An 18,843-nucleotide genomic window follows, 5' to 3' on the forward strand; every position below is an offset into this window, starting at 1 on the left:
ATCTGCTGCTCCTGTTTCTGAAAATGTGATTTATTTGAAGCACTTCTGTGTGGAAGTGAGACGCTGAGCAGCGAGGATGGAGATTATTAATCAGATTCAGGGACTGAAAAGCTTCTGCCACCTTTTGCAGGAATGTGCAGCCCTCACTTTGCACTTTAATGTTTGCAGAAAACTTTTCAAAGATAGTATTTTAAAATTAATGGTCAAACTTTTGGCCACACTTTAATGAAAAAGTTATCCTTAGATGCTTCCACTCAGCATCACAAACTTCAGGGTATTTCATTAAGATTTTGGTACAAAGGCAAACACAAAGTAGTGATTAATTATGAAATTAAAGAAAAATTACCCACAATTGTGCTTTTTTTTTTTTTTTTTACAAAAATTAAAGGTTGTAAGATTTGGGATGCTCTAGTATTCATTGCAGAACTCCAGTCAGACTGGAAACATTTATATTTTGGTCTCATCAGTGAGAATCAGGATGTAAATTTCATAAATATAAATATTTCTTACATATTGGTAGAAAATCGTCGCTATGTTGTGACAGTGTGTTATGAGACAGGCAGTCTGTGAAAAGCTCTTCTGCCTTTTCCCAGCGCTAACTAGAAACAACCAATCAGAGCCAGGATGTGGGTCTCAGTGCTGTCAATCAAGCTTGTGTACCTGCTGCTGAAAAGCCCCGTCCTCTCCTCCCTTTTCGCTCTGCTAGCTACAGCTTCTTCCCCATAGCAATCTGTCATGAATGCTAAGGCTAGTTAGCATAGCCAACAATAAACAGTAATCCTGGAATGGGAAGTTGTTTCTCTGCCATTAGCACATTCAGCAGCATGTTCACATGTGTGATTGGCAACAGTCTGGTTGGTTGTTTCATAGATTATCTGTCTCATATTAAACTGTTACCACATGGTTACACTGTATGTAAAAATCACATTTTATTTTTATTAAAGTCCTGCAGCTTTAATGCAAAGAAAAGTGGGAAGGCTGTGAGTTTAAATGTTTCTGCAGTTCTGCGCTGTTTGATGGATCGGGCCGGGAACGGGCGCTATCTGCCGCCCGCAGCCGCCGAGATAAACCCCCGGGAGCAAACCGACGTCAGCAGAGGCAGGGAGACGCAACCAGCTGACAGTTTATTTCCCATTGTCTCGTTGCTGTGGTTACTTGCTGAGTTTCAGTGGAAAATGCAGCGGCTGGTCCAGCAAGTTTAACCTTTCTACTTAATCACGTCCCACGCTCACTGCTCTGATATTGACTGAGGAGGACGAGAGGAGGGGGTAAAAGCTGCAGCTTCTCCATCAGCCAGAATGGGAGCAACACAATGCAAATAAAACACACCTGACATAAAACACACCTGACACAAAACACACCTGACACAAACACACCTGACAAAAACACACCTGACATAAAACACACCTGCCAGCTGCAGGAACTTTAGACAGAAACTCATTTGTGCCCCTTACTGCAAAAACACCAAATTTAACAATTTTTTTTGGTCTAATTTTTAATGCAATTGTTGTAGAGAACGTACTAATTATAAGTGTCATGATCTGTCGTTAGAATATATTTTCCCCATACTCTGAATTAAAATGTCTTGTTCTACTGGCAATTTATTTTGCTTTTTATTAGTAGTTTTTTGTCAACATTAGTGAATTATTTACCTGAAAAAAGCTCCTATATCTTGCTGTAAAGTTAGTTTTCTCAAGTGTTCGTAAACATGTGCACTAGAACCCAGACTGAAAAACTTGGTAAGTTTGCTGTTTTTGCAGGACATAATTTGATTCCCTCCAAAGTTTCCAGGTTTGCAGGGAACATGTCTGAACACGTCCGGCTGCTCTAGTGGGCATTTTTTAATCTGATTTCTGGCATCTGGGACACTTTTTTTCCTGGATTTTCCATCTTCAGTCGACTTCAGCTGAAGTGGAATAACGTGAAACAGAAGCAAAGCATGTTCATAAAAATAGGTTAGATTAAAATCTAGAGCTCTGATTTTGTGAAAGTACATGTGCATTGTACCTGAATTGCACTTAAAGTTTAGTTCCAACTCAGAAATAATTTTAGTTACTGGAAATGAATGTTTTTGTTCCACATGCCTGCAAATACCAAATTATGCCCAAAATCATTTTCTCTCCTCTTGGGTGAATGTTTAAAGGTTTTAAACTGAAATCAATTAGAAATGCATCAAAATCAGTTCGGATAAACATGATCAGATGTTTTTCAAACCTGAACTAAATCTTCTACTTTCACACTGAATGTTTTGCTAGAATGAGTTTCTGAAAGCCGCCAGCAGAGCAGATTGATGTTATCATGGCATTCCTTCGAAAAACTCCTGGATTCTTGCTGAAAGTTGAGCTTTTATGGCCAGTTCCTCCAGTAATTGTGGAGACCATTAGCATGAGATGAAACCAGTCCAGCCCGTAACAGCGTTACATCATTATTGACTCATTCCCTGTGGGTGCGACCAGCAGCTAAAACCGAAGCTCACTCAGCTCTTTCTCTCTCTTATCAGCTTCTGCAGCTTTTCTAGAAGACCGAGGAGAGCCGGCTGCAGCTTGAAGACGTTTACAAGCCGTAAGTGTTTTTACAGAACCAGAAACAATCATTACACTGCAAAAACAAAAATATTACCAAGTGATTTAGGTCAAGTTTGTACTGCAAATATCTTAGTACACTTGAAACAAGATGAAACTAACTTATAAGTGACTTTTCAGCAAGACATAGGCATTTAAGTTATTAATTCCTTGATATTAATGAAAAGTCACTAGTTACATTGACATTGTAATAAGTGCATCGTTTATCATATATCATCATTGATTTCGTCATAATAAGATATTTAAATGGTGCTAAAATATTGGTAATAGAAACTAGACCAATAGTACTTTATTTGTGTTTTTGCAGAGTTCTCATAATTTCTCTTCCAAAAGAGTAATTTTGTGTTTTCGCTCTGTCAGCCAACGATGGCGAATCCGTTGCAGAAGCTTGTGGCGGAGAAGAAGGACATGGTGGAGACGGTGATGGAGGTGTTTGAACAGGGAGCCGAAGTGGTGGCCAGCATCGCCGGAGACCTGTTCCCCGTGTTTTCCATCGCCGCTCCCATCGTCAAGCTGGCTCTGGACAACGTGGAGAGCAAAGAGGCGGCCTTCATGAAGGAGCAGTTCCAGAAGGTCCGAGACCGCCTGGAGGTGGTCTCCGAGGAGCTGCAGCGGATCAACGACGAGATCAAGAAGAGCGGGGTGGATGCTGCCTACTTCTCTGTGGAGGAAAACATCACCAATCAGTTCAGGAAGTACATGGACATCCTCAACGCCAAGCCGAAGTTCAGAGAGGTGAAGAAGAAGCTTTTCCTGGAACATTTCGCCAAAACCGGTGGAGATAAGAACCTGCACATCCTCTACAACGCTGTGACCGGAGAAACTTTCTCCGGGGAGCCGATCCTCGAGATCATCCAGAACTACGAGGAGAAAAGCCGACCGATGGAGGACTTTTGTGCTCGACTGAAGAAGCTCTTCTGCGTGGGGCTCATTGCGCTACTGGGGCACGCTGCCCTGAAAGGCTACGACGAAGATGAGGCTCTTCTGAAAGAGTGGGGAGAAAATATGAACAAAGTCCAAGCCAAAATGAACGCCGTCATCGAAGATTGTATCGTTAGTTTCCCTAAGCAGGCCGAGCAGGACTCCCGCCGCCTGGTGAGAGACCAGGGCTTATCCAACCAGCAGCTCGCCGACGCTGTCGTCGAGAAGCTAAAGAAGAAGTTCGACTGGGTGGGCTGGTCTGTGCGCGTCTTCAGGTCTCCCACTGGCCTGTTCACCAACAAGAAGGACTACCAGTGCTCCACCGGGAAGAGCCGCTTCCAGGTTCCCACGTCGGACGAGAAGCTGAACGTCTGGGTGTCGTTCAGCTCCTCGCCTGAACCCGTGGATAAGAGCCACGTCCAGCAGCTGATCCAGAGCCAGAAGAAGCTCACCGTGGTGGGTGTAGCCGAGTTCCTGTTCGAGAAGCTGCCAGGCGACTGCGTCGTTCACACCATCAAAACCAAAAAGACCTGGGCTGCGCCTGGAGCTTCGAGGACGACCTTCACTACTGGGAGGAGCACAAGAACTTCTACGTCTGCGTTCATTCAGCCTGAAGATTTAGAGAAAATAAATTATAGCACCATGCTGCTCCGCCGACCTCTGACCTTACAAATGTTCCTCAGAATGTGGCTTTAGATACGATGAAGCTGAGTGTTTATGTATCTGAGTGAAGCTAGCAGCTATCAGAGCAAAGCCATTCAACATTAAAGACTCAAATTTCCAAAGATTTAATTTAACCAACTGCTTCCCTGTTGCCATGTAACTGCAGCTTTTCCAACCCCAAAACAAAACTAACAGTAAAAATAAGCACATTTATATATCCGTGTTCATTTGCATTGTTCAACAGAAGAAGTGGCCAGAAAAGGCTGCAGAGCAACAGGGACCCTGTTGAGTTCATAAATTAAGAAATTACACACTCATCTTCTGCAAGAGCACATTTTCAGAGCAACTCCAATTTATCGTTTAAGTTTCTGTGCAGCTGTTAGCATCACTCACTGACTGGTGGCCTGAAAACAAGTTAGCACTCTAAAATAATCTTTTATAAAATGTTTATTCCTTCAGCTGTGGAGAAAAACATCTTCTGTCTTTTTTCAGAACAAATTCTTGAGATAAACTCTGATGTGAGTTTCATAACAATATTCCTTTTCTTTTGAAGATTTTGGCAGGATTTAGTGTTTCAACCTGGACGTGTTTTATCAGAAAGAGAAAATTGTTATGGATGTTCTGGTGCCGATGAAGCTGAGCTCACCCTAAATGGGCCGTTTGTATCCAAACCACGGGAAAAACTAGAAACCCTCCGTTTGATTTCACTTTTCGTTCTTGCTTGGCCTAAAGAAAATGACACTGTTTCCTTTTCTTCATCAGCTCTGATGCTCCGGCAGCAGCTTCTTCCTGCTCTGACGTTTCACTTTTCTGTGCAGCTTAAATTCACTTTGAAAGGTTCAGTTGAATTTTTGATTCATTTTAGGTTTTGGGATTTTGTGTTTTTATTCAAATGTTTCTAATCTGACATTAATGTTCACACTACCTGCTGACAGTGCAATCATATTCAATCGATTAGAAACGGCTTTAAAGGATCAAACGTACTTTTTATTCATTAAACCACATTTCTGTTTCAAAAATGTTTTTTTTTTGCATCTTGCCCTATTTTGTATCTTTTATTTTTACCATCTGTAAACAGAAAATCATCATAATTAACAAAAGGCTTAAAAATATCAGTATGTTCTATGTGTCTCACTTTTTGGGAATTTATTAATGAATCTAATGTACTTTTAAAAAATATTCAGACTTATTGAATGTGACTGTATAATGCTCTGACTATTCATAGTTTTCTGGTCTTTTGTCGCCGTTTTGTTTCTTCTTGTTCAATTGATATAAAAATACTCAATAACACATTTTGTGATCTTTTTATTTTACACTTTCTGTTGCATTTGTTCCCGTAATCAACAAAATAAATACATCTTGATTAAATGCATGATTTGCATATTGTTGTCATTTACTGATTATTGTTTCTTAATCTATTTCTGTAAACAACAAACGGATCATTTTGCCAGAAAACTTCATCATGTTCATAAAAAGCAAATCTTCTCATTATTGAAGGCAGCATGATTTTTAAAAGGCACAGAGTTAATAATGAACATGTTTTACAGATAAACTGGTTATTAACAACCCAGATGTTTAGCATCAGACAGACTTATTTATGCTTTAAACTTTTCTCCATTTTGTTTACAGTAAAAGATGTTGGCTCCTCATCTGAAAAAAAACAACTTATTTTTAAATAAAAATTAGATAAAAATAATTTCTACATTAGAATTACACATTTTGTGATAATTTATGGAGTAGAAGTTCATCTCTTAAGTTTCACTGCAGTGTTTTAACGCCTTCTTCTGAGGATAAATCTCACAACCTGGTAGAAAAAGGAAACGGATTCGGTGGTTTTCTAGTTTGGAAACCCTCAGTGCTCTATCATCATGCGGTTGTGGCTTTTCTATATTCGGCTTGCAGACACTCATGTCTTGCATTTTACAGCAGCAGCAGGTCAACAACAGGGAGTCAGGGGTTGTTGGTCTGAACCGTTTCTTTTTTTATTGCCTCTGCGGAGCTTTAAAAATGAATTCTGTTCTGCGTCTCAATGCAGTCGGAGTAAACCTGTCTGTAGAGATCTAATCAGAAGTCAGTTTAAATGTTGAAAGCAAAAACACAAATTTTGAAAAGCCCAGACTCACTGCAAAAAGTGTAACAAGGGATAAAACATGTCCATATGATCAAAGTTTGTTAGTGTCTAAACCACAACTAGACTGAGATTAAACTGAAAATGTCAACATTCCTGTAAAATGTACCTATTTTATAATATAATAATATTCCTGGCATTACAATAAAACAATGTTGTTGCTTAAAGTCAAGTTACTGCTTTATTTTAGTAGGCTAATTGCACTAGCTTAAAATAGTGCTACTTTAGCAGCTGCTAAGCTAAAGCTAAGTTTTTCAGTTAGGCTGTATTTCATTGTTGGTTGTATATTGTTCCCATTTCAATGAAGTTTACTTTAAACAATAATCTGTTTTTTTACTGGTAACGTCTTAATGACAAACTACTTATTGATGTGAGAGATTGTTAACTAAATCCAAATGAATCTTTTAATTTTTAAAGATATCTTTTAACTTTTAAAAGATATCTTTAAATTTTTAATAATATCTTTTAATTTTTAAAATATCTTTTAATTTTTAAAAGATAACTTTTCATTTTTGAAAGATAACTTTTTATTTTTGAAAGATATCATTAATTAATTTTGATTTTTCTGGAACTGCAAATGATCTGGGATTATTTAGGTCTGAAAATTTACATGGAAAGTAAATTGTTTATGTTTGTACAACAGAATTTTTTAAAAAAAACTGAAATAATAGTGTGTAAACTGAATAATAATTTTAAAATATTATTTTTCTAGCTTGGAGTCACCTATAGTGTCAGATACAAACTTCATTATATCCACAACACAACAATTTTGTAACAAAGGTAGTAGATTTCTTATTTACTACTGGTATAGCTGGGATTTCTTCTTTAATATAAAGAATATGTAGTAATATATTGTTTTCTGAATACCTGCATGCCAGTTGCATGCTGGGAAAGAAGATCCAGCTCTCACTAAGTAAACTGAAGACTGATGCCAAGTTTCACTGCCTCCTCAGCATTTCTGCATGAAAAGCTTATTAGCCTGAAAACGGAGATACCTATAAATACTGGAGGAACTCTTGGCTAAAGTGTTGCAGAGGAAGCAACAATGAAACTCCCCTTTTAATTAAAATCCAATGTCCTGCAAGTGAAGATGATTTAAATCGAACCCTTAAGCAAAGTACTTAAACACCTGCTGGCTTCTGTCATGTTTGTGGCTGCAAACAGAAATTCAGAGAACGGCTTTGGTAAAACAGAATAATTTATTTATGACAGTTTCAGGAGGCTGAGAAATGTGGAGAACAACAGAACAGAGACTTAAACACCGACGAGTGTTTTCAGAGAGATGCAGGTGATTTATTACAAACAGAGACGATTAATAATAAACACAGATTGACAGATAATCCAAGAAAATTAATTCAGAAATGGAACACAAGACATAACCACTCTATGGTTTATGGGTAACAATAATGAACACAAATAAAAGGCAGTCAGAGCATTTAGACCTAAAGACTTTTTATTGTGAAATGTGAACTTGATAAAGCAAACTTAGCATTAATTTTTGTCATGTTGTTTATGGTTTATGAAAAACAACAACAATAAACATGCCCGTCCCTTATCCTAGATGTTAAAGCTGCATTGTTGGCTGAATTGGCTACAGTTTGTGACTTTTATTAAAGAAAATCTGTCATTTTATCATATTCATTAAATATGATAAAATGAATTTTATCATATTCATTAAATATGATAAAATGACAGTTTGCTATGAAACAGATAATGTGTGAAAAGATCAATCATTTCCACTTCCTTTCTGAGCTTTTAATGCTGTCTACAGAAATGCATCGCTCAAAGTCAAGAACAACCAATCAGAGCCAGGAGGAGGGTCTCAGCGCTGTCAATCAATCACATGTACTCGCTGCTAAATATGTTGATGGCAGAGAAACAATTCACCAGAACAGGAAAAGTGTTGGTAATTGGTGACGATGCTAACTAGCCATAGCATTCATGATAGCTCTGCCTGATGATGTAGCAGACAGGCGGAGGGAGGAAGGTTTGAGTGTCAAGTACAGAAGCATGATTGACAGCCTGAAGACACTGTATTCTGCAGTTAGTACTGGGAGAACTGGGAGAAGACAGAGAAGTTAGCAGATTATCTGTCTTATGCTAAACTATAACAACACTAACCTAACAAATATGTAAAAATAAAAGGCTGAAGTTTGAGTTACATACTGTAGCTAAAAACTCATAAGATTAGAACATTTTTCTACATTCCACTAGAGGGAGCGAGCACAGCGCTAGTCATTTGTTCTTCCACTTTTGCCAACCAGAGAAAGAAATTGAAGCGTTTGGACGCCTGGTCCTCATTCTGCATCAATGTGCTGCTAAAGGCGCTCATGGCCACGCCCAGGTTCCTGACCCGTGGCAGCTGAATGGGCGAAGTGATGGTTTTAATCAGGACTGAATTACTTTTCCATGAACATTATTTGGCCAACAGCCCTGCATTGAGACCGGCCCATCAGGTGACCTCAGGAACGCAGACAAAACATCACGCGGCAGCGGAAAGATTCGCACGCCTTGCAGGAAGACACTAAACCTCCGACCGTCGCCTCAGAGTTACCCTCCACTCATCGGTCATCTGAACAGAACCAACTATTCTGACTTTTAAAAATTAGATTCTTGTTAAATCAGGCGATTGCACGTCAGACGGTGTGTGGGAGGAGCAAAGGGGGGATTATCTTGTCATCCTGAAGGATCTGAAAAAAGCTTGAGGAGTTTCTGTCATTAGAAACCTCAGTTGGTCTGTTGATGAACAAATCCTGAAAGTTTTATTCAGTAACTGTCAGTAACTTTCAGACAGTCAAACATTGGCGACTGAGAACTTTAAATGTGCTGAGGGAAGCATTTCACACACCACCAAAGTCCTTTCGTCTGCTGGTTGGTCCGGCCCAAAAATGAATGACATTTTTCCATTTGGTTTGGTTTCCTTTCACATTGTGCATTTCACAAATGAACTATATCTTCAGTACTTTAGTGCTCTGTGGCAAACAAAGCTACGAGTGACGATCAATGCTGCATTTGGACTGAAACGTCCAAATGGACGGGTGTAGTGATGGACTCTGAACTGCACCTTCAGGGCCACATAAAGACAGTTACAAAGTTGGCCTTCTGTCACCTGAAGAACATCTCCAGGATGAGAGGATTAATGTCTCAGCAAGATGTAGAAAAACTCATTCAGTCATATTGATTATTGCAGCAGCGTCTTTACAAATCTGCCTAAAAAAATCCATCTTCCAGCTGCAGCTGATCCAGAACGCTGCTGCTGGCGTTCTGACTAAAACCAGGAGGATGGAGCGCATCACCCAGTTCTACAGTCCTTCCACCATTATGTTTTTCACTGGTGTCTCCAGTGTTTTTTAGGACTTTGTATTTTGTTTTGATGATGTAAAGCACTTTGAGCTTCCTTCTGTCTGAAATGTGCTGCATAAATAAACTGGAGTGACGGATTGAAGGGAGCAGATGTTGCTCTAAAACCTCTGCTGGACTTTTTCACTTGCTGCTGCCATCACAGAAGAGTAAATTGGCTTTTCCAAGAGTACTTATGCAACCTCATACCATAATACAACCTCATATTACCACAAAGCCTGTAAGATACGACTGAAAATGTCAGGAAACATTTCTTCTGACACTTCAAACTCGGCCTTCATATTTTCACACGAAGCTGTTTGTTATTCCTGCTGTCTCTCAACATACCAAAGTCTGGGCAAGACTCAACAAGCCGACTGTGTCCATGGAAAATCTCTTCTGCTGAGCCTCATTGTTGAGGTCGCCTTCAGAACAACACCGACTGATCCCGGTCTAACCTGAAAACACACAAGACCCATCATTAAAGTCGCTTGTAGAAGAATTTTCCCTTCAACTGTTTTACATATGAAAGAACATATCAAACGATTGTGGAGTCAGGAATGAAAGCAAAGTTTATTTTCACTAAACGTTTAAGCAGCTCAGTCTCAGTTTCACTACAGACGCTTAGTTCTGGCTACATCTGGACTTTGACTGGACCATTCTAACCTACACTTTGATCTAAACCATCCCATAATATCTCTGAGTGTTTGTTCTTTTGCTGGTTGACCTCCATTCATCTCCCATTAACTGACCAGCTTCCCCATCCGTGAGGAAGAAAAACATTCCCCCAGCATGACACTGACACCACCATGTACACCCAATCGATGTGTTTAGTGTAACATGCAGAGTTAGTTTTTACCCACATATGGGCCAAAACATTCAACTCTAGGAGCCTCTATTGAGTGTGGCGTGAAAATGTATACATGCCACACTTTTCAGATTTTCATTTGTGCAAATAACAGAAAACCAGGTATCAGTTTCTTTCCACTTCACAACTATACAGAACTTAAAATCACAGAACCTTGAAGTCTGTGGCTGTAAAATGGCAAAATATTCACGAGGTATGAATTTTTTTCATGGGTTTAAACAGAAACTCTTCTAATGTTGTGAGTCTGTAGGTTAATATTTGTAGATATTAAGTTTACAAGAATAAACTGACATCAGCTGAAAAACAAACTGCATATAAAAGAAGAGGCTAAGAAGCATTAAGCTACTTACATGTTCATGATATATTTTAAATAAATACAGTGATTTAAAATTTTATCAACTCATTTACATCTTAAAATGAAGGGATGCTGCGGTCCAGTTGTTAGATGGTTGCAGGTTTCGGTTCAGTCAAAGGTCACATCTTTTACTGCAGAAACATAAAATATTATTCAATTGTGGAAATTATAACCAAATTATAACCAAATGTTAAATTTTCAGTGGTGAGTAATCCAAACTAGGATTTCTAGAAAATTATTTATTTTTTATTTTTTTTTTTTTGCCAAAATTGTCATGGATTGGTGGGGTGGAGGTGGCGAGGCAGACGCTAGAGACCCAGGTAAGTTGACGGTGGTGTAATTTAATAACAAAATAGTCCACAAAAACTCAGTCAATAAACGGAGTCCGCGGCCAGGCAGCACGGCTGAGCAGAAGCCAGGGCTCACACCGGTAGCAACTGGTCTTAAGGGCGGCATAAAAAAACAACGACAATCTGACAAACAACGACAAGGACCCGACCAGGAACAAAGGACACAGGAGGGACTAAATACACTGAGGGTAATCAGGAGAACAAGACACACCTGGGAACAATCAAGGGGAAGACAGGACAACGAGGAGAACTCAGGACACAGAAACTCAGAATTAAACACAGAAAAACACAGAACCTGACAGTACCCCCCCCTTAAAGGGCGGCTACCAGACGCCCAAAAACAAAATCCAAAACCCAAAAACCAGGGTGGGGCAGAGGGGCGACGGAAAGAGGGCCAGAGTCCAGAAAACAAAAAACTACCCACAAAAGGTGGGCGGAAACACAAGGAGGGGCCAAGAGTCCAAAACTAAACAGAAAGAGGGGCAGAGGCGTCGAGGGGGGTCCGGAGGGCGTCCTCGGCGCCCGCGGCAGACCCCACGGGCGAGGTCCGGAGGGCGTCCTCGGCCCCCGCGGCAGACCCCACGGGCGAGGTCCGGAGGGCGTCCTCGGCGCCCGCGGCAGACCCCACGGGCGAGGTCCGGAGGGCGTCCATGGTGCCGAGGAACACTAGGGGGCGCTGGAGGAACACTAGGGGGCACTGGAGGAACACTAGGGGGCGCTGGAGGAACACTAGGGGGCGCTGGAGGAACACTAGGGGGCACTGGAGGAACACTAGGGGGCACTGGAGGAACACTAGGGGGCACTGGAGGAACACTAGGGGGCACTGGAGGAACACTAGGGGACACTGGAGGAACACTAGGGGGCACTGGAGGAAACACTAGGGGGCACTGGAGGAACACTAGGGGACACTGGAGGAACACTAGGGGGCACTGGAGGAACACTAGGGGACACTGGAGGAACACTAGGGGACACTGGAGGAACACTAGGGGACACTGGTGGAACACTAGGGATCTCGGAAGGAGCACTAGGGATCTCGGAAGGAGCACTAGGGATCTCGGAAGGAGCACTAGGGATAGAGGCTGCCGGAGCAGCGGCACGGAGCAGAGTCCACGGAGGCCGGAGCGGAATCCGGCGGAGCAGGAGCCGGAGCCGGAGCGGAATCCGGCGGAGCAGGAGCCGGAGCCGGAGCGGAATCCGGCGGAGCAGGAGCCGGAGCCGGAGCGGAATCCGGCGGAGCAGGAGCCGGAGCCGGAGCGGAATCCGGCGGAGCAGGAGCCGGAGCGGAATCCGGCGGAGCAGGAGCCGGAGCGGAATCCGGCGGAGCAGGAGCCGCAGCCGGAGCGGGGTCCGGCGGAGCAGGAGCCGCAGCCGGAGCGGGGTCCGGCGGAGCAGGAGCCGCAGCCGGAGCGGGGTCCGGCGGAGCAGGAGCCGCAGCCGGAGCGGGGTCCGGCGGAGCAGGAGCCGCAGCCGGAGCGGGGTCCGGCGGAGCAGGAGCCGCAGCCGGAGCGGGGTCCGGCGGAGCAGGAGCCGCAGCCGGAGCGGGGTCCGGCGGAGCAGGAGCCGCAGCCGGAGCGGGGTCCGGCGGAGCAGGAGCCGCAGCCGGAGCGGGGTCCGGCGGAGCAGGAGCCGCAGCCGGAGCGGGGTCCGGCGGAGCAGGAGCCGCAGCCGGAGCGGGGTCCGGCGGAGCAGGAGCGGCAGCCGGAGCGGGGTCCGGCGGAGCAGGAGCGGCAGCCGGAGCGGGGTCCGGCGGAGCAGGAGCGGCAGCCGGAGCGGGGTCCGGCGGAGCAGGAGCGGCAGCCGGAGCGGGGTCCGGCGGAGCAGGAGCGGCAGCCGGAGCGGGGTCCGGCGGAGCAGGAGCGGCAGCCGGAGCGGGGTCCGGCGGAGCAGGAGCGGCAGCCGGAGCGGGGTCCGGCGGAGCAGGAGCGGCAGCCGGAGCGGGGTCCGGCGGAGCAGCACGAGGAACAGCAGCCGGCGGAGCGGCACGAGGAGCTGAGGATGGAGCTGGGGCTGGGCTGGCGGAGCTGATGTCTGGCCTGGGAGGCAGAGGTTTAGCATCCCACGCCGCGAAGGCTGTCTGGCGTATATCCTCTGCCTCCCGCTGCAGCTCCACCAGCGCGGGGTGCTGGAGACGTGGAACCCAGTAGTCCAGCAGCAGTCCCAGGCGTATGGCGAACCCCAATCGCCTTAACGCATACGTGGACGTGCTCTTAGACTCCTCATACTCGCGGATCGTTCGGAGTAGCTCCTCTACACCCTCTGGGTCCATGATGTTAAACAGCGCGCCTCACCGTATTTCTGGTCGGGTCCTTCTGTCATGGATTGGTGGGGTGGAGGTGGTGAGGCAGACGCTAGAGACCCAGGTAAGTTGACGGTGGTGTAATTTAATAACAAAATAGTCCACAAAAACTCAGTCAATAAACGGAGTCCGCGGCCAGGCAGCACGGCTGAGCAGAAGCCAGGGCTCACACCGGTAGCAACTGGTCTTAAGGGCGGCATAAAAAAACAACGACAATCTGACAAACAACGACAAGGACCCGACCAGGAACAAAGGACACAGGAGGGACTAAATACACTGAGGGTAATCAGGAGAACAAGACACACCTGGGAACAATCAAGGGAAGACAGGACAACGAGGAGAACTCAGGACACAGAAACTCAGAATTAAACACAGAAAAACACAGAACCTGACAAAAATAACTTAAAATTAAAATGTTGAAAAGGAGCATCAAATTAAAATTGTAAGAATGTCAGAGCAACTTTTCTCCAAGAATCTAATTAACTTCCTCTAGTCCACATAAGTTGCCTTCAACTGCTATAGGGAAGCCCAATAATCCAGATTATAATCCATTCCCCAGATCACAGACTGAAAATAAATAAGGGTAAATAAAACTTCTCAGTGCTCATTGAGGTCATGCTTTAACTTGAGCTTTAACTTGTAAATGTTTTGTGAAACAGAGATTTAAGGTGAATAAACAGGAACGTTCAGAAGCACCTGCTGAAATTTGAGTCAGAGCGACATTTTACCAGCACTGATTATTTACAGTTTATTATGTTCAGTGTTGATTTTCTGCAGGCTAAAACAGCGACAAAGAGAAGTGATGACTTACAGCAAGTCAGTTTGAATTTATTATTTAAAAAACTGCAGAAACAAATTAATTTAAAAATATGTTTACATGGAAGTTTTTGTCAATTGTTTGTTTTAAATCAAACATGAAGTGAAAGTGAATCTTTCTCTGCCTTTTCCTTCCAGTCATAACATTCACAAAATATATTGAGTTGTGTGTTTAGTCTGGACAAATAAGTTATGAAAAAAAAAACTTTTGTCAAAACAAGTAGAAGATGAGCATTATGATAAAAACACACGAGAGAGGAGATGCATGAATCGCGATATTTACCGCCATCTAGTGGTTATTGGTGCCACAGCATCTTCTTAAAAGAGTAGAGAATAATCCTATAATCTAAAGAATTAAAATTGAAAATAATTTATAAACACACCGAACAGAAGGAGGAACAAAGGCGCAAGAAAACATGTTAAATTTTAATCAGCAAATTTAACAAATCTAGAAAATAGACAAGAAAATTTAAAGGATGACCTGCATTTCTACATGCATCTGTGGATAATAAGACATTCAAAGTTTTTAATTCACTTTTTCTGTTACAAATCTTTTTAAAAAACATTTTAATTTTGAAAAATTACACTTAAAAATGACATTTTAAAAATGGCCCCCCTGACCCCCCTTTGGTTCTCCCTGGTTTCACCAGATTTATTAGCTTTAGGCTCCAGGACTGGTCATGTGACCATCTTTAAACAACAGCATCATCTTTGACATCCTGCAGAAACACAAGAGTAAATTTTAGTTATCAGAGCAAATTTTCCTACAGAGTGAACTTATTGAAGAGTTTAATAACTTTAAGCATCAGTTCCTGTTGTAATGGATTTGTGAGTTTTGTTTCCACCTGTAGTGGAAATCCTTGTTGCCCAGGACTGCCAGGCTGATGCAGACACAGAGCTGGAGGACGGACATGACGATCATGGTGATGTCCACGCCTCTCAGCAGTTTCTGAAACACCAGACAAAGAAAAACGGAATGAAAAGAAATACCTTCTGAAAGAAAAACAACCAGAAATATATTGTTCCGTTTCAGTATTCGGTATTCATTTAATTTTTTCTAAACTGGCATTCCCATTAAATAGATATATGTTCAAATTGCGCTATTATGTGGTCAATGGAAACACAGTTATTGACCAGTGAAAGAAAATGTGCCTGATTGTGGTTTATTACGGTTATTCTTGCCTGACCTTGTCTTTTCCTCTCTGGGATCTATAGTTCTATTTTCCTGGTGTTTTTTGTGTAATGACAATCAAACATCGATTCATTATCTAGAGGAAACACCACATCCTCAGCTCCATGCACCAGTTAAATCAGTGCATTTAAAGGTAGAAGAGGCCGATGTGTTGAGTACCTGAGCTAAATTAGCCAAGAACAGGCAGTTTTTGGACTTCCTTTCATCCAGGATCCCACACATCCCAATGACAGTGAAGCTGGCCAAATGTACTGCATACAGCACAATGGCCACAATGGAGAGGATGGATCCAGCGACGTTGAGAAAGGTGGAAAAGCCCATCTGAAAGCAGAACTCTGATTATTACTCCAACAGCGACCTCTGCAGTTGGAAAGCAGTACTGTTCTTCACTCACCAGGCAGCGGAAAGGAAACCTGTCTGCAAGAAGAGACAAGACTCCGGCTGCAATGAACTGGAAGACAAACAGTAATAAGATCAATTATTATTATTACTGGTTTTATTAACTTACAGCATAAAGCAAAGTCACTTTCATGTAAGGACAGTTTTACACATTCATTGTGAAACACATTTGGTCAAAATATACCCGGTGCACTTTCACTAGTTGCACTAAAACTGTATCTTGCAATTCAGACAATATCCCATGCACTCAATAAGGTAACTTCTATTTGAAACTTTTATGCTTCTACTTAACACAGAAGTGGAAATGTCTGTTAAAATACTTCAGTATGAGGAGAAAAATCATATTATCCATAAAAAATGGAAGCTTTCCTCATGTTTTCATATTCAAATATGATGGATGTGAAGAAATCTTCAGATATAAAAATATCCCACAGATATGGATGAACTTTAGAGGGATGTGAATCCACAGGAACTGCCAGCCAGTAAGGAAACGTTTCTGCACGTTCTGGTCCGAGTCCAACGTTGAACACGCCGACCATGACCTGAACAGTCTGTGAAACATTTGAAACCTTTTCTTTAAGGTGTTACGATTCAGAAACTCATCCTTTAAACGCTCTGCGTTCCTCTCACCCCGAGAGCAACGACCACGCTGCTCCCTTTGCTCCCTGACCGCCATGATGGACCGCAGGAAGGAGCCTTGATGATCTGACGCCATCGTGCCAACATGCTCTGATTGTCCATTGCTATGATAACATCAGTCACTCCATCATCTGTATCCACTGTGACGGACATCTTTATAACCTTTAAGCAAAGAAGACATAGATATTAAAAGAGGTGGATATTCAAAATATTCCCCAGAGAAACGATGCATCGAATATAAACTGTTAGTACTGGAGATGTTGGGCAAAGAAGGATTTTACATAAAACCTAAGAAATTATGAATGAAGAGCATCAGAGTGGCATACAACTGCAAACTGTCTTCAGTCAGAGGCATCTTCAGAGCCACTGGAATACAGGTTGCTACAGAAGGTCCTTCAACCACTCTAAAGAAAATCATTCAAGTTACAACAATTAGTTTCACTTTGGGATCAATAAAGTATTTTTGGATTTGAATTGAACTGATTATTCCAGACATTCGAACAAAAGAAAAGAAAAATAAGATGTAAAATGCAACATACAGGCACAAAAACACTTATTTGGTGACTTTGTCTGAAAAGGGGTATCAACAAGTTGAACTTTAATATTTCACTTCATAATAAAAACTGACATTTTCAGAAAAGCCATTTTTAATGATGTGAACTCACCTGCTGAGAAGTTCAGTGCTAGTACTCCAACAGTTTTCTGGCTCACGCAGTACAAACAAAATGTTAACTTCCTGTTAATCCTTCAAATTAAGGCATATTGCCACACATGGCAGACAGAATCCTCTGTAATTGTATTACTTGCATGTTTATATGTTGTGGGGAATAATAAAATGTAAAATTTCAGTTCTTTCCTCAGTCATTTGGGTTGGTGTTGGTAGAAACTGGATAATAAACTGACTGAACCTGAAAGCCTGCAGCAGATCTGCTCTGAATGTGGAGGAGTTTGGTATTTACACGGAGAATGAGTCAATGCAGGAATGTCTTAAAGTCAGGAAGGTAAACACTGATATCGTATCAAATCCAAATATGCAACCGCTGTAATTCAATAATACAGAAAAAACTGAGTTATTGGGCTTAGTTCTGGGTCATAACTCCAAAATATGTCTCTTTAGTTTCTCCTGCAAAATGAAAGAGATTTTTTCTTTCAAAAGCATCAAATGCCTTTAATTTCACCTACAGTTCTTTATTTTAATAGTTCATCCTTAGAAAATACAACATTTCTCTCAGGATCAAGTCCTTTAAACAGATTGTTTCACCAGATATCACAAACAGAAGCTTGTTATGTTTTGATCAATACAATAATAGTGCAAAACCTGCAGCAGGATTACACATAAACCTCATTCACCTGACGCTGTCATGTCAAAGTGACGTTAAATTTGACCTGTGTGAAGAGAGGCTGAGACAAGAGTTGATGTAGAAATATTTACTGGAGAAAAATCAAGAACAAACACTGACAACCAGTCAGGACAACAAACTCAAGGGAAACCCAGATTTAACAGAGTGACTGAGAATGAGTTGCATAAATACTGAGAAGGCTGATTACTGAACAGATGGCTGATTAGAAACAGGTTGCAGGTGTGAGGAGAGAGAGAGAGAAAGTGGCACAGGGGGCGATCGAGAGCACGCATAGAACTGATTCCAACATGAACAAATAACCAAACATAAGGAACATAATACAACTAAAGGGCTGAACTAAGATAAAACAGAAATAAAACTGCTCTACACTGGGACTGGAAAATAAATCCAACATCAAAGAATAACTAAACATAAGAAATAAAAATAAGCTACTAGAGTAAACATGGCTGAACCAAATCAAAGAAAGAAACCAAGGAACACAGAAACAATAACCAAACCCAAAACTAACCCAAGACTTTGACAGAAAAAGGAAACAATATTGTAGTAAATTAAAATAATTATGTTTGGTCAGGACTGCTACTCAGAAAATATGGATTGCAGCTGAAAAACAGCATCAGAAATAACTTTTAAATAAATTATTTTAACTTAAAAAATATTGACTTAACGACAGAAACAAATCTTATGATGAAAAATGTAAGATTAAAAAATGTCATCGTCCCTCCAACCTTCTGATGCCCCTACAGCGCCCCCTGGCGGCTCCCGCTTGAAGAACTAAGAAAATAACAGGAAATTAAAGCTGCAAGCAGCCTCGAACGGCCCTCGCAGCCAAGCGCCGCTCCGGCCTATTGCCACCGCGGGGTACGAGCAACCGCCGCCTCACGCCAGCCACCACAGAAGCTCTCACGCAGTTTTCAGCTCCTCCGCCCGCACCGCG

The 18,843-nt window shown here is 42.2% G+C and overlaps 1 protein-coding gene and 1 pseudogene across 1 annotated transcript; one reads left to right on the top strand and one right to left on the bottom strand.

Annotated features, from left to right (window-relative positions):
• The first annotated feature begins 2,948 nt into the window (after positions 1–2,948).
• On the top strand, positions 2,949–5,159 carry LOC129356993 (protein rapunzel-like; annotated as a pseudogene).
• Positions 5,160–14,757: 9,598 nt separating this feature from the next.
• On the bottom strand, positions 14,758–17,285 carry LOC129356997 (uncharacterized). The gene is made up of 7 exons (XM_055026527.1): positions 17,214–17,285; positions 16,540–16,710; positions 16,377–16,460; positions 15,905–15,961; positions 15,670–15,831; positions 15,164–15,267; positions 14,758–15,037 (listed from the first exon to the last, which is right to left on the bottom strand). The coding sequence occupies exons 2-7, from the start codon at positions 16,699–16,701 to the stop codon at positions 14,980–14,982; spliced, it is 627 nt and encodes a 208-aa protein (XP_054882502.1). The 5' UTR covers positions 16,702–16,710; positions 17,214–17,285; the 3' UTR covers positions 14,758–14,979.
• Positions 17,286–18,843: the final 1,558 nt, after the last annotated feature.

Source organism: Poeciliopsis prolifica, unplaced genomic scaffold (assembly GCF_027474105.1).
Source record: "Poeciliopsis prolifica strain line A6 unplaced genomic scaffold, Auburn_PproV2 SCAFFOLD216, whole genome shotgun sequence".
NCBI lineage: Eukaryota > Metazoa > Chordata > Actinopteri > Cyprinodontiformes > Poeciliidae > Poeciliopsis > Poeciliopsis prolifica.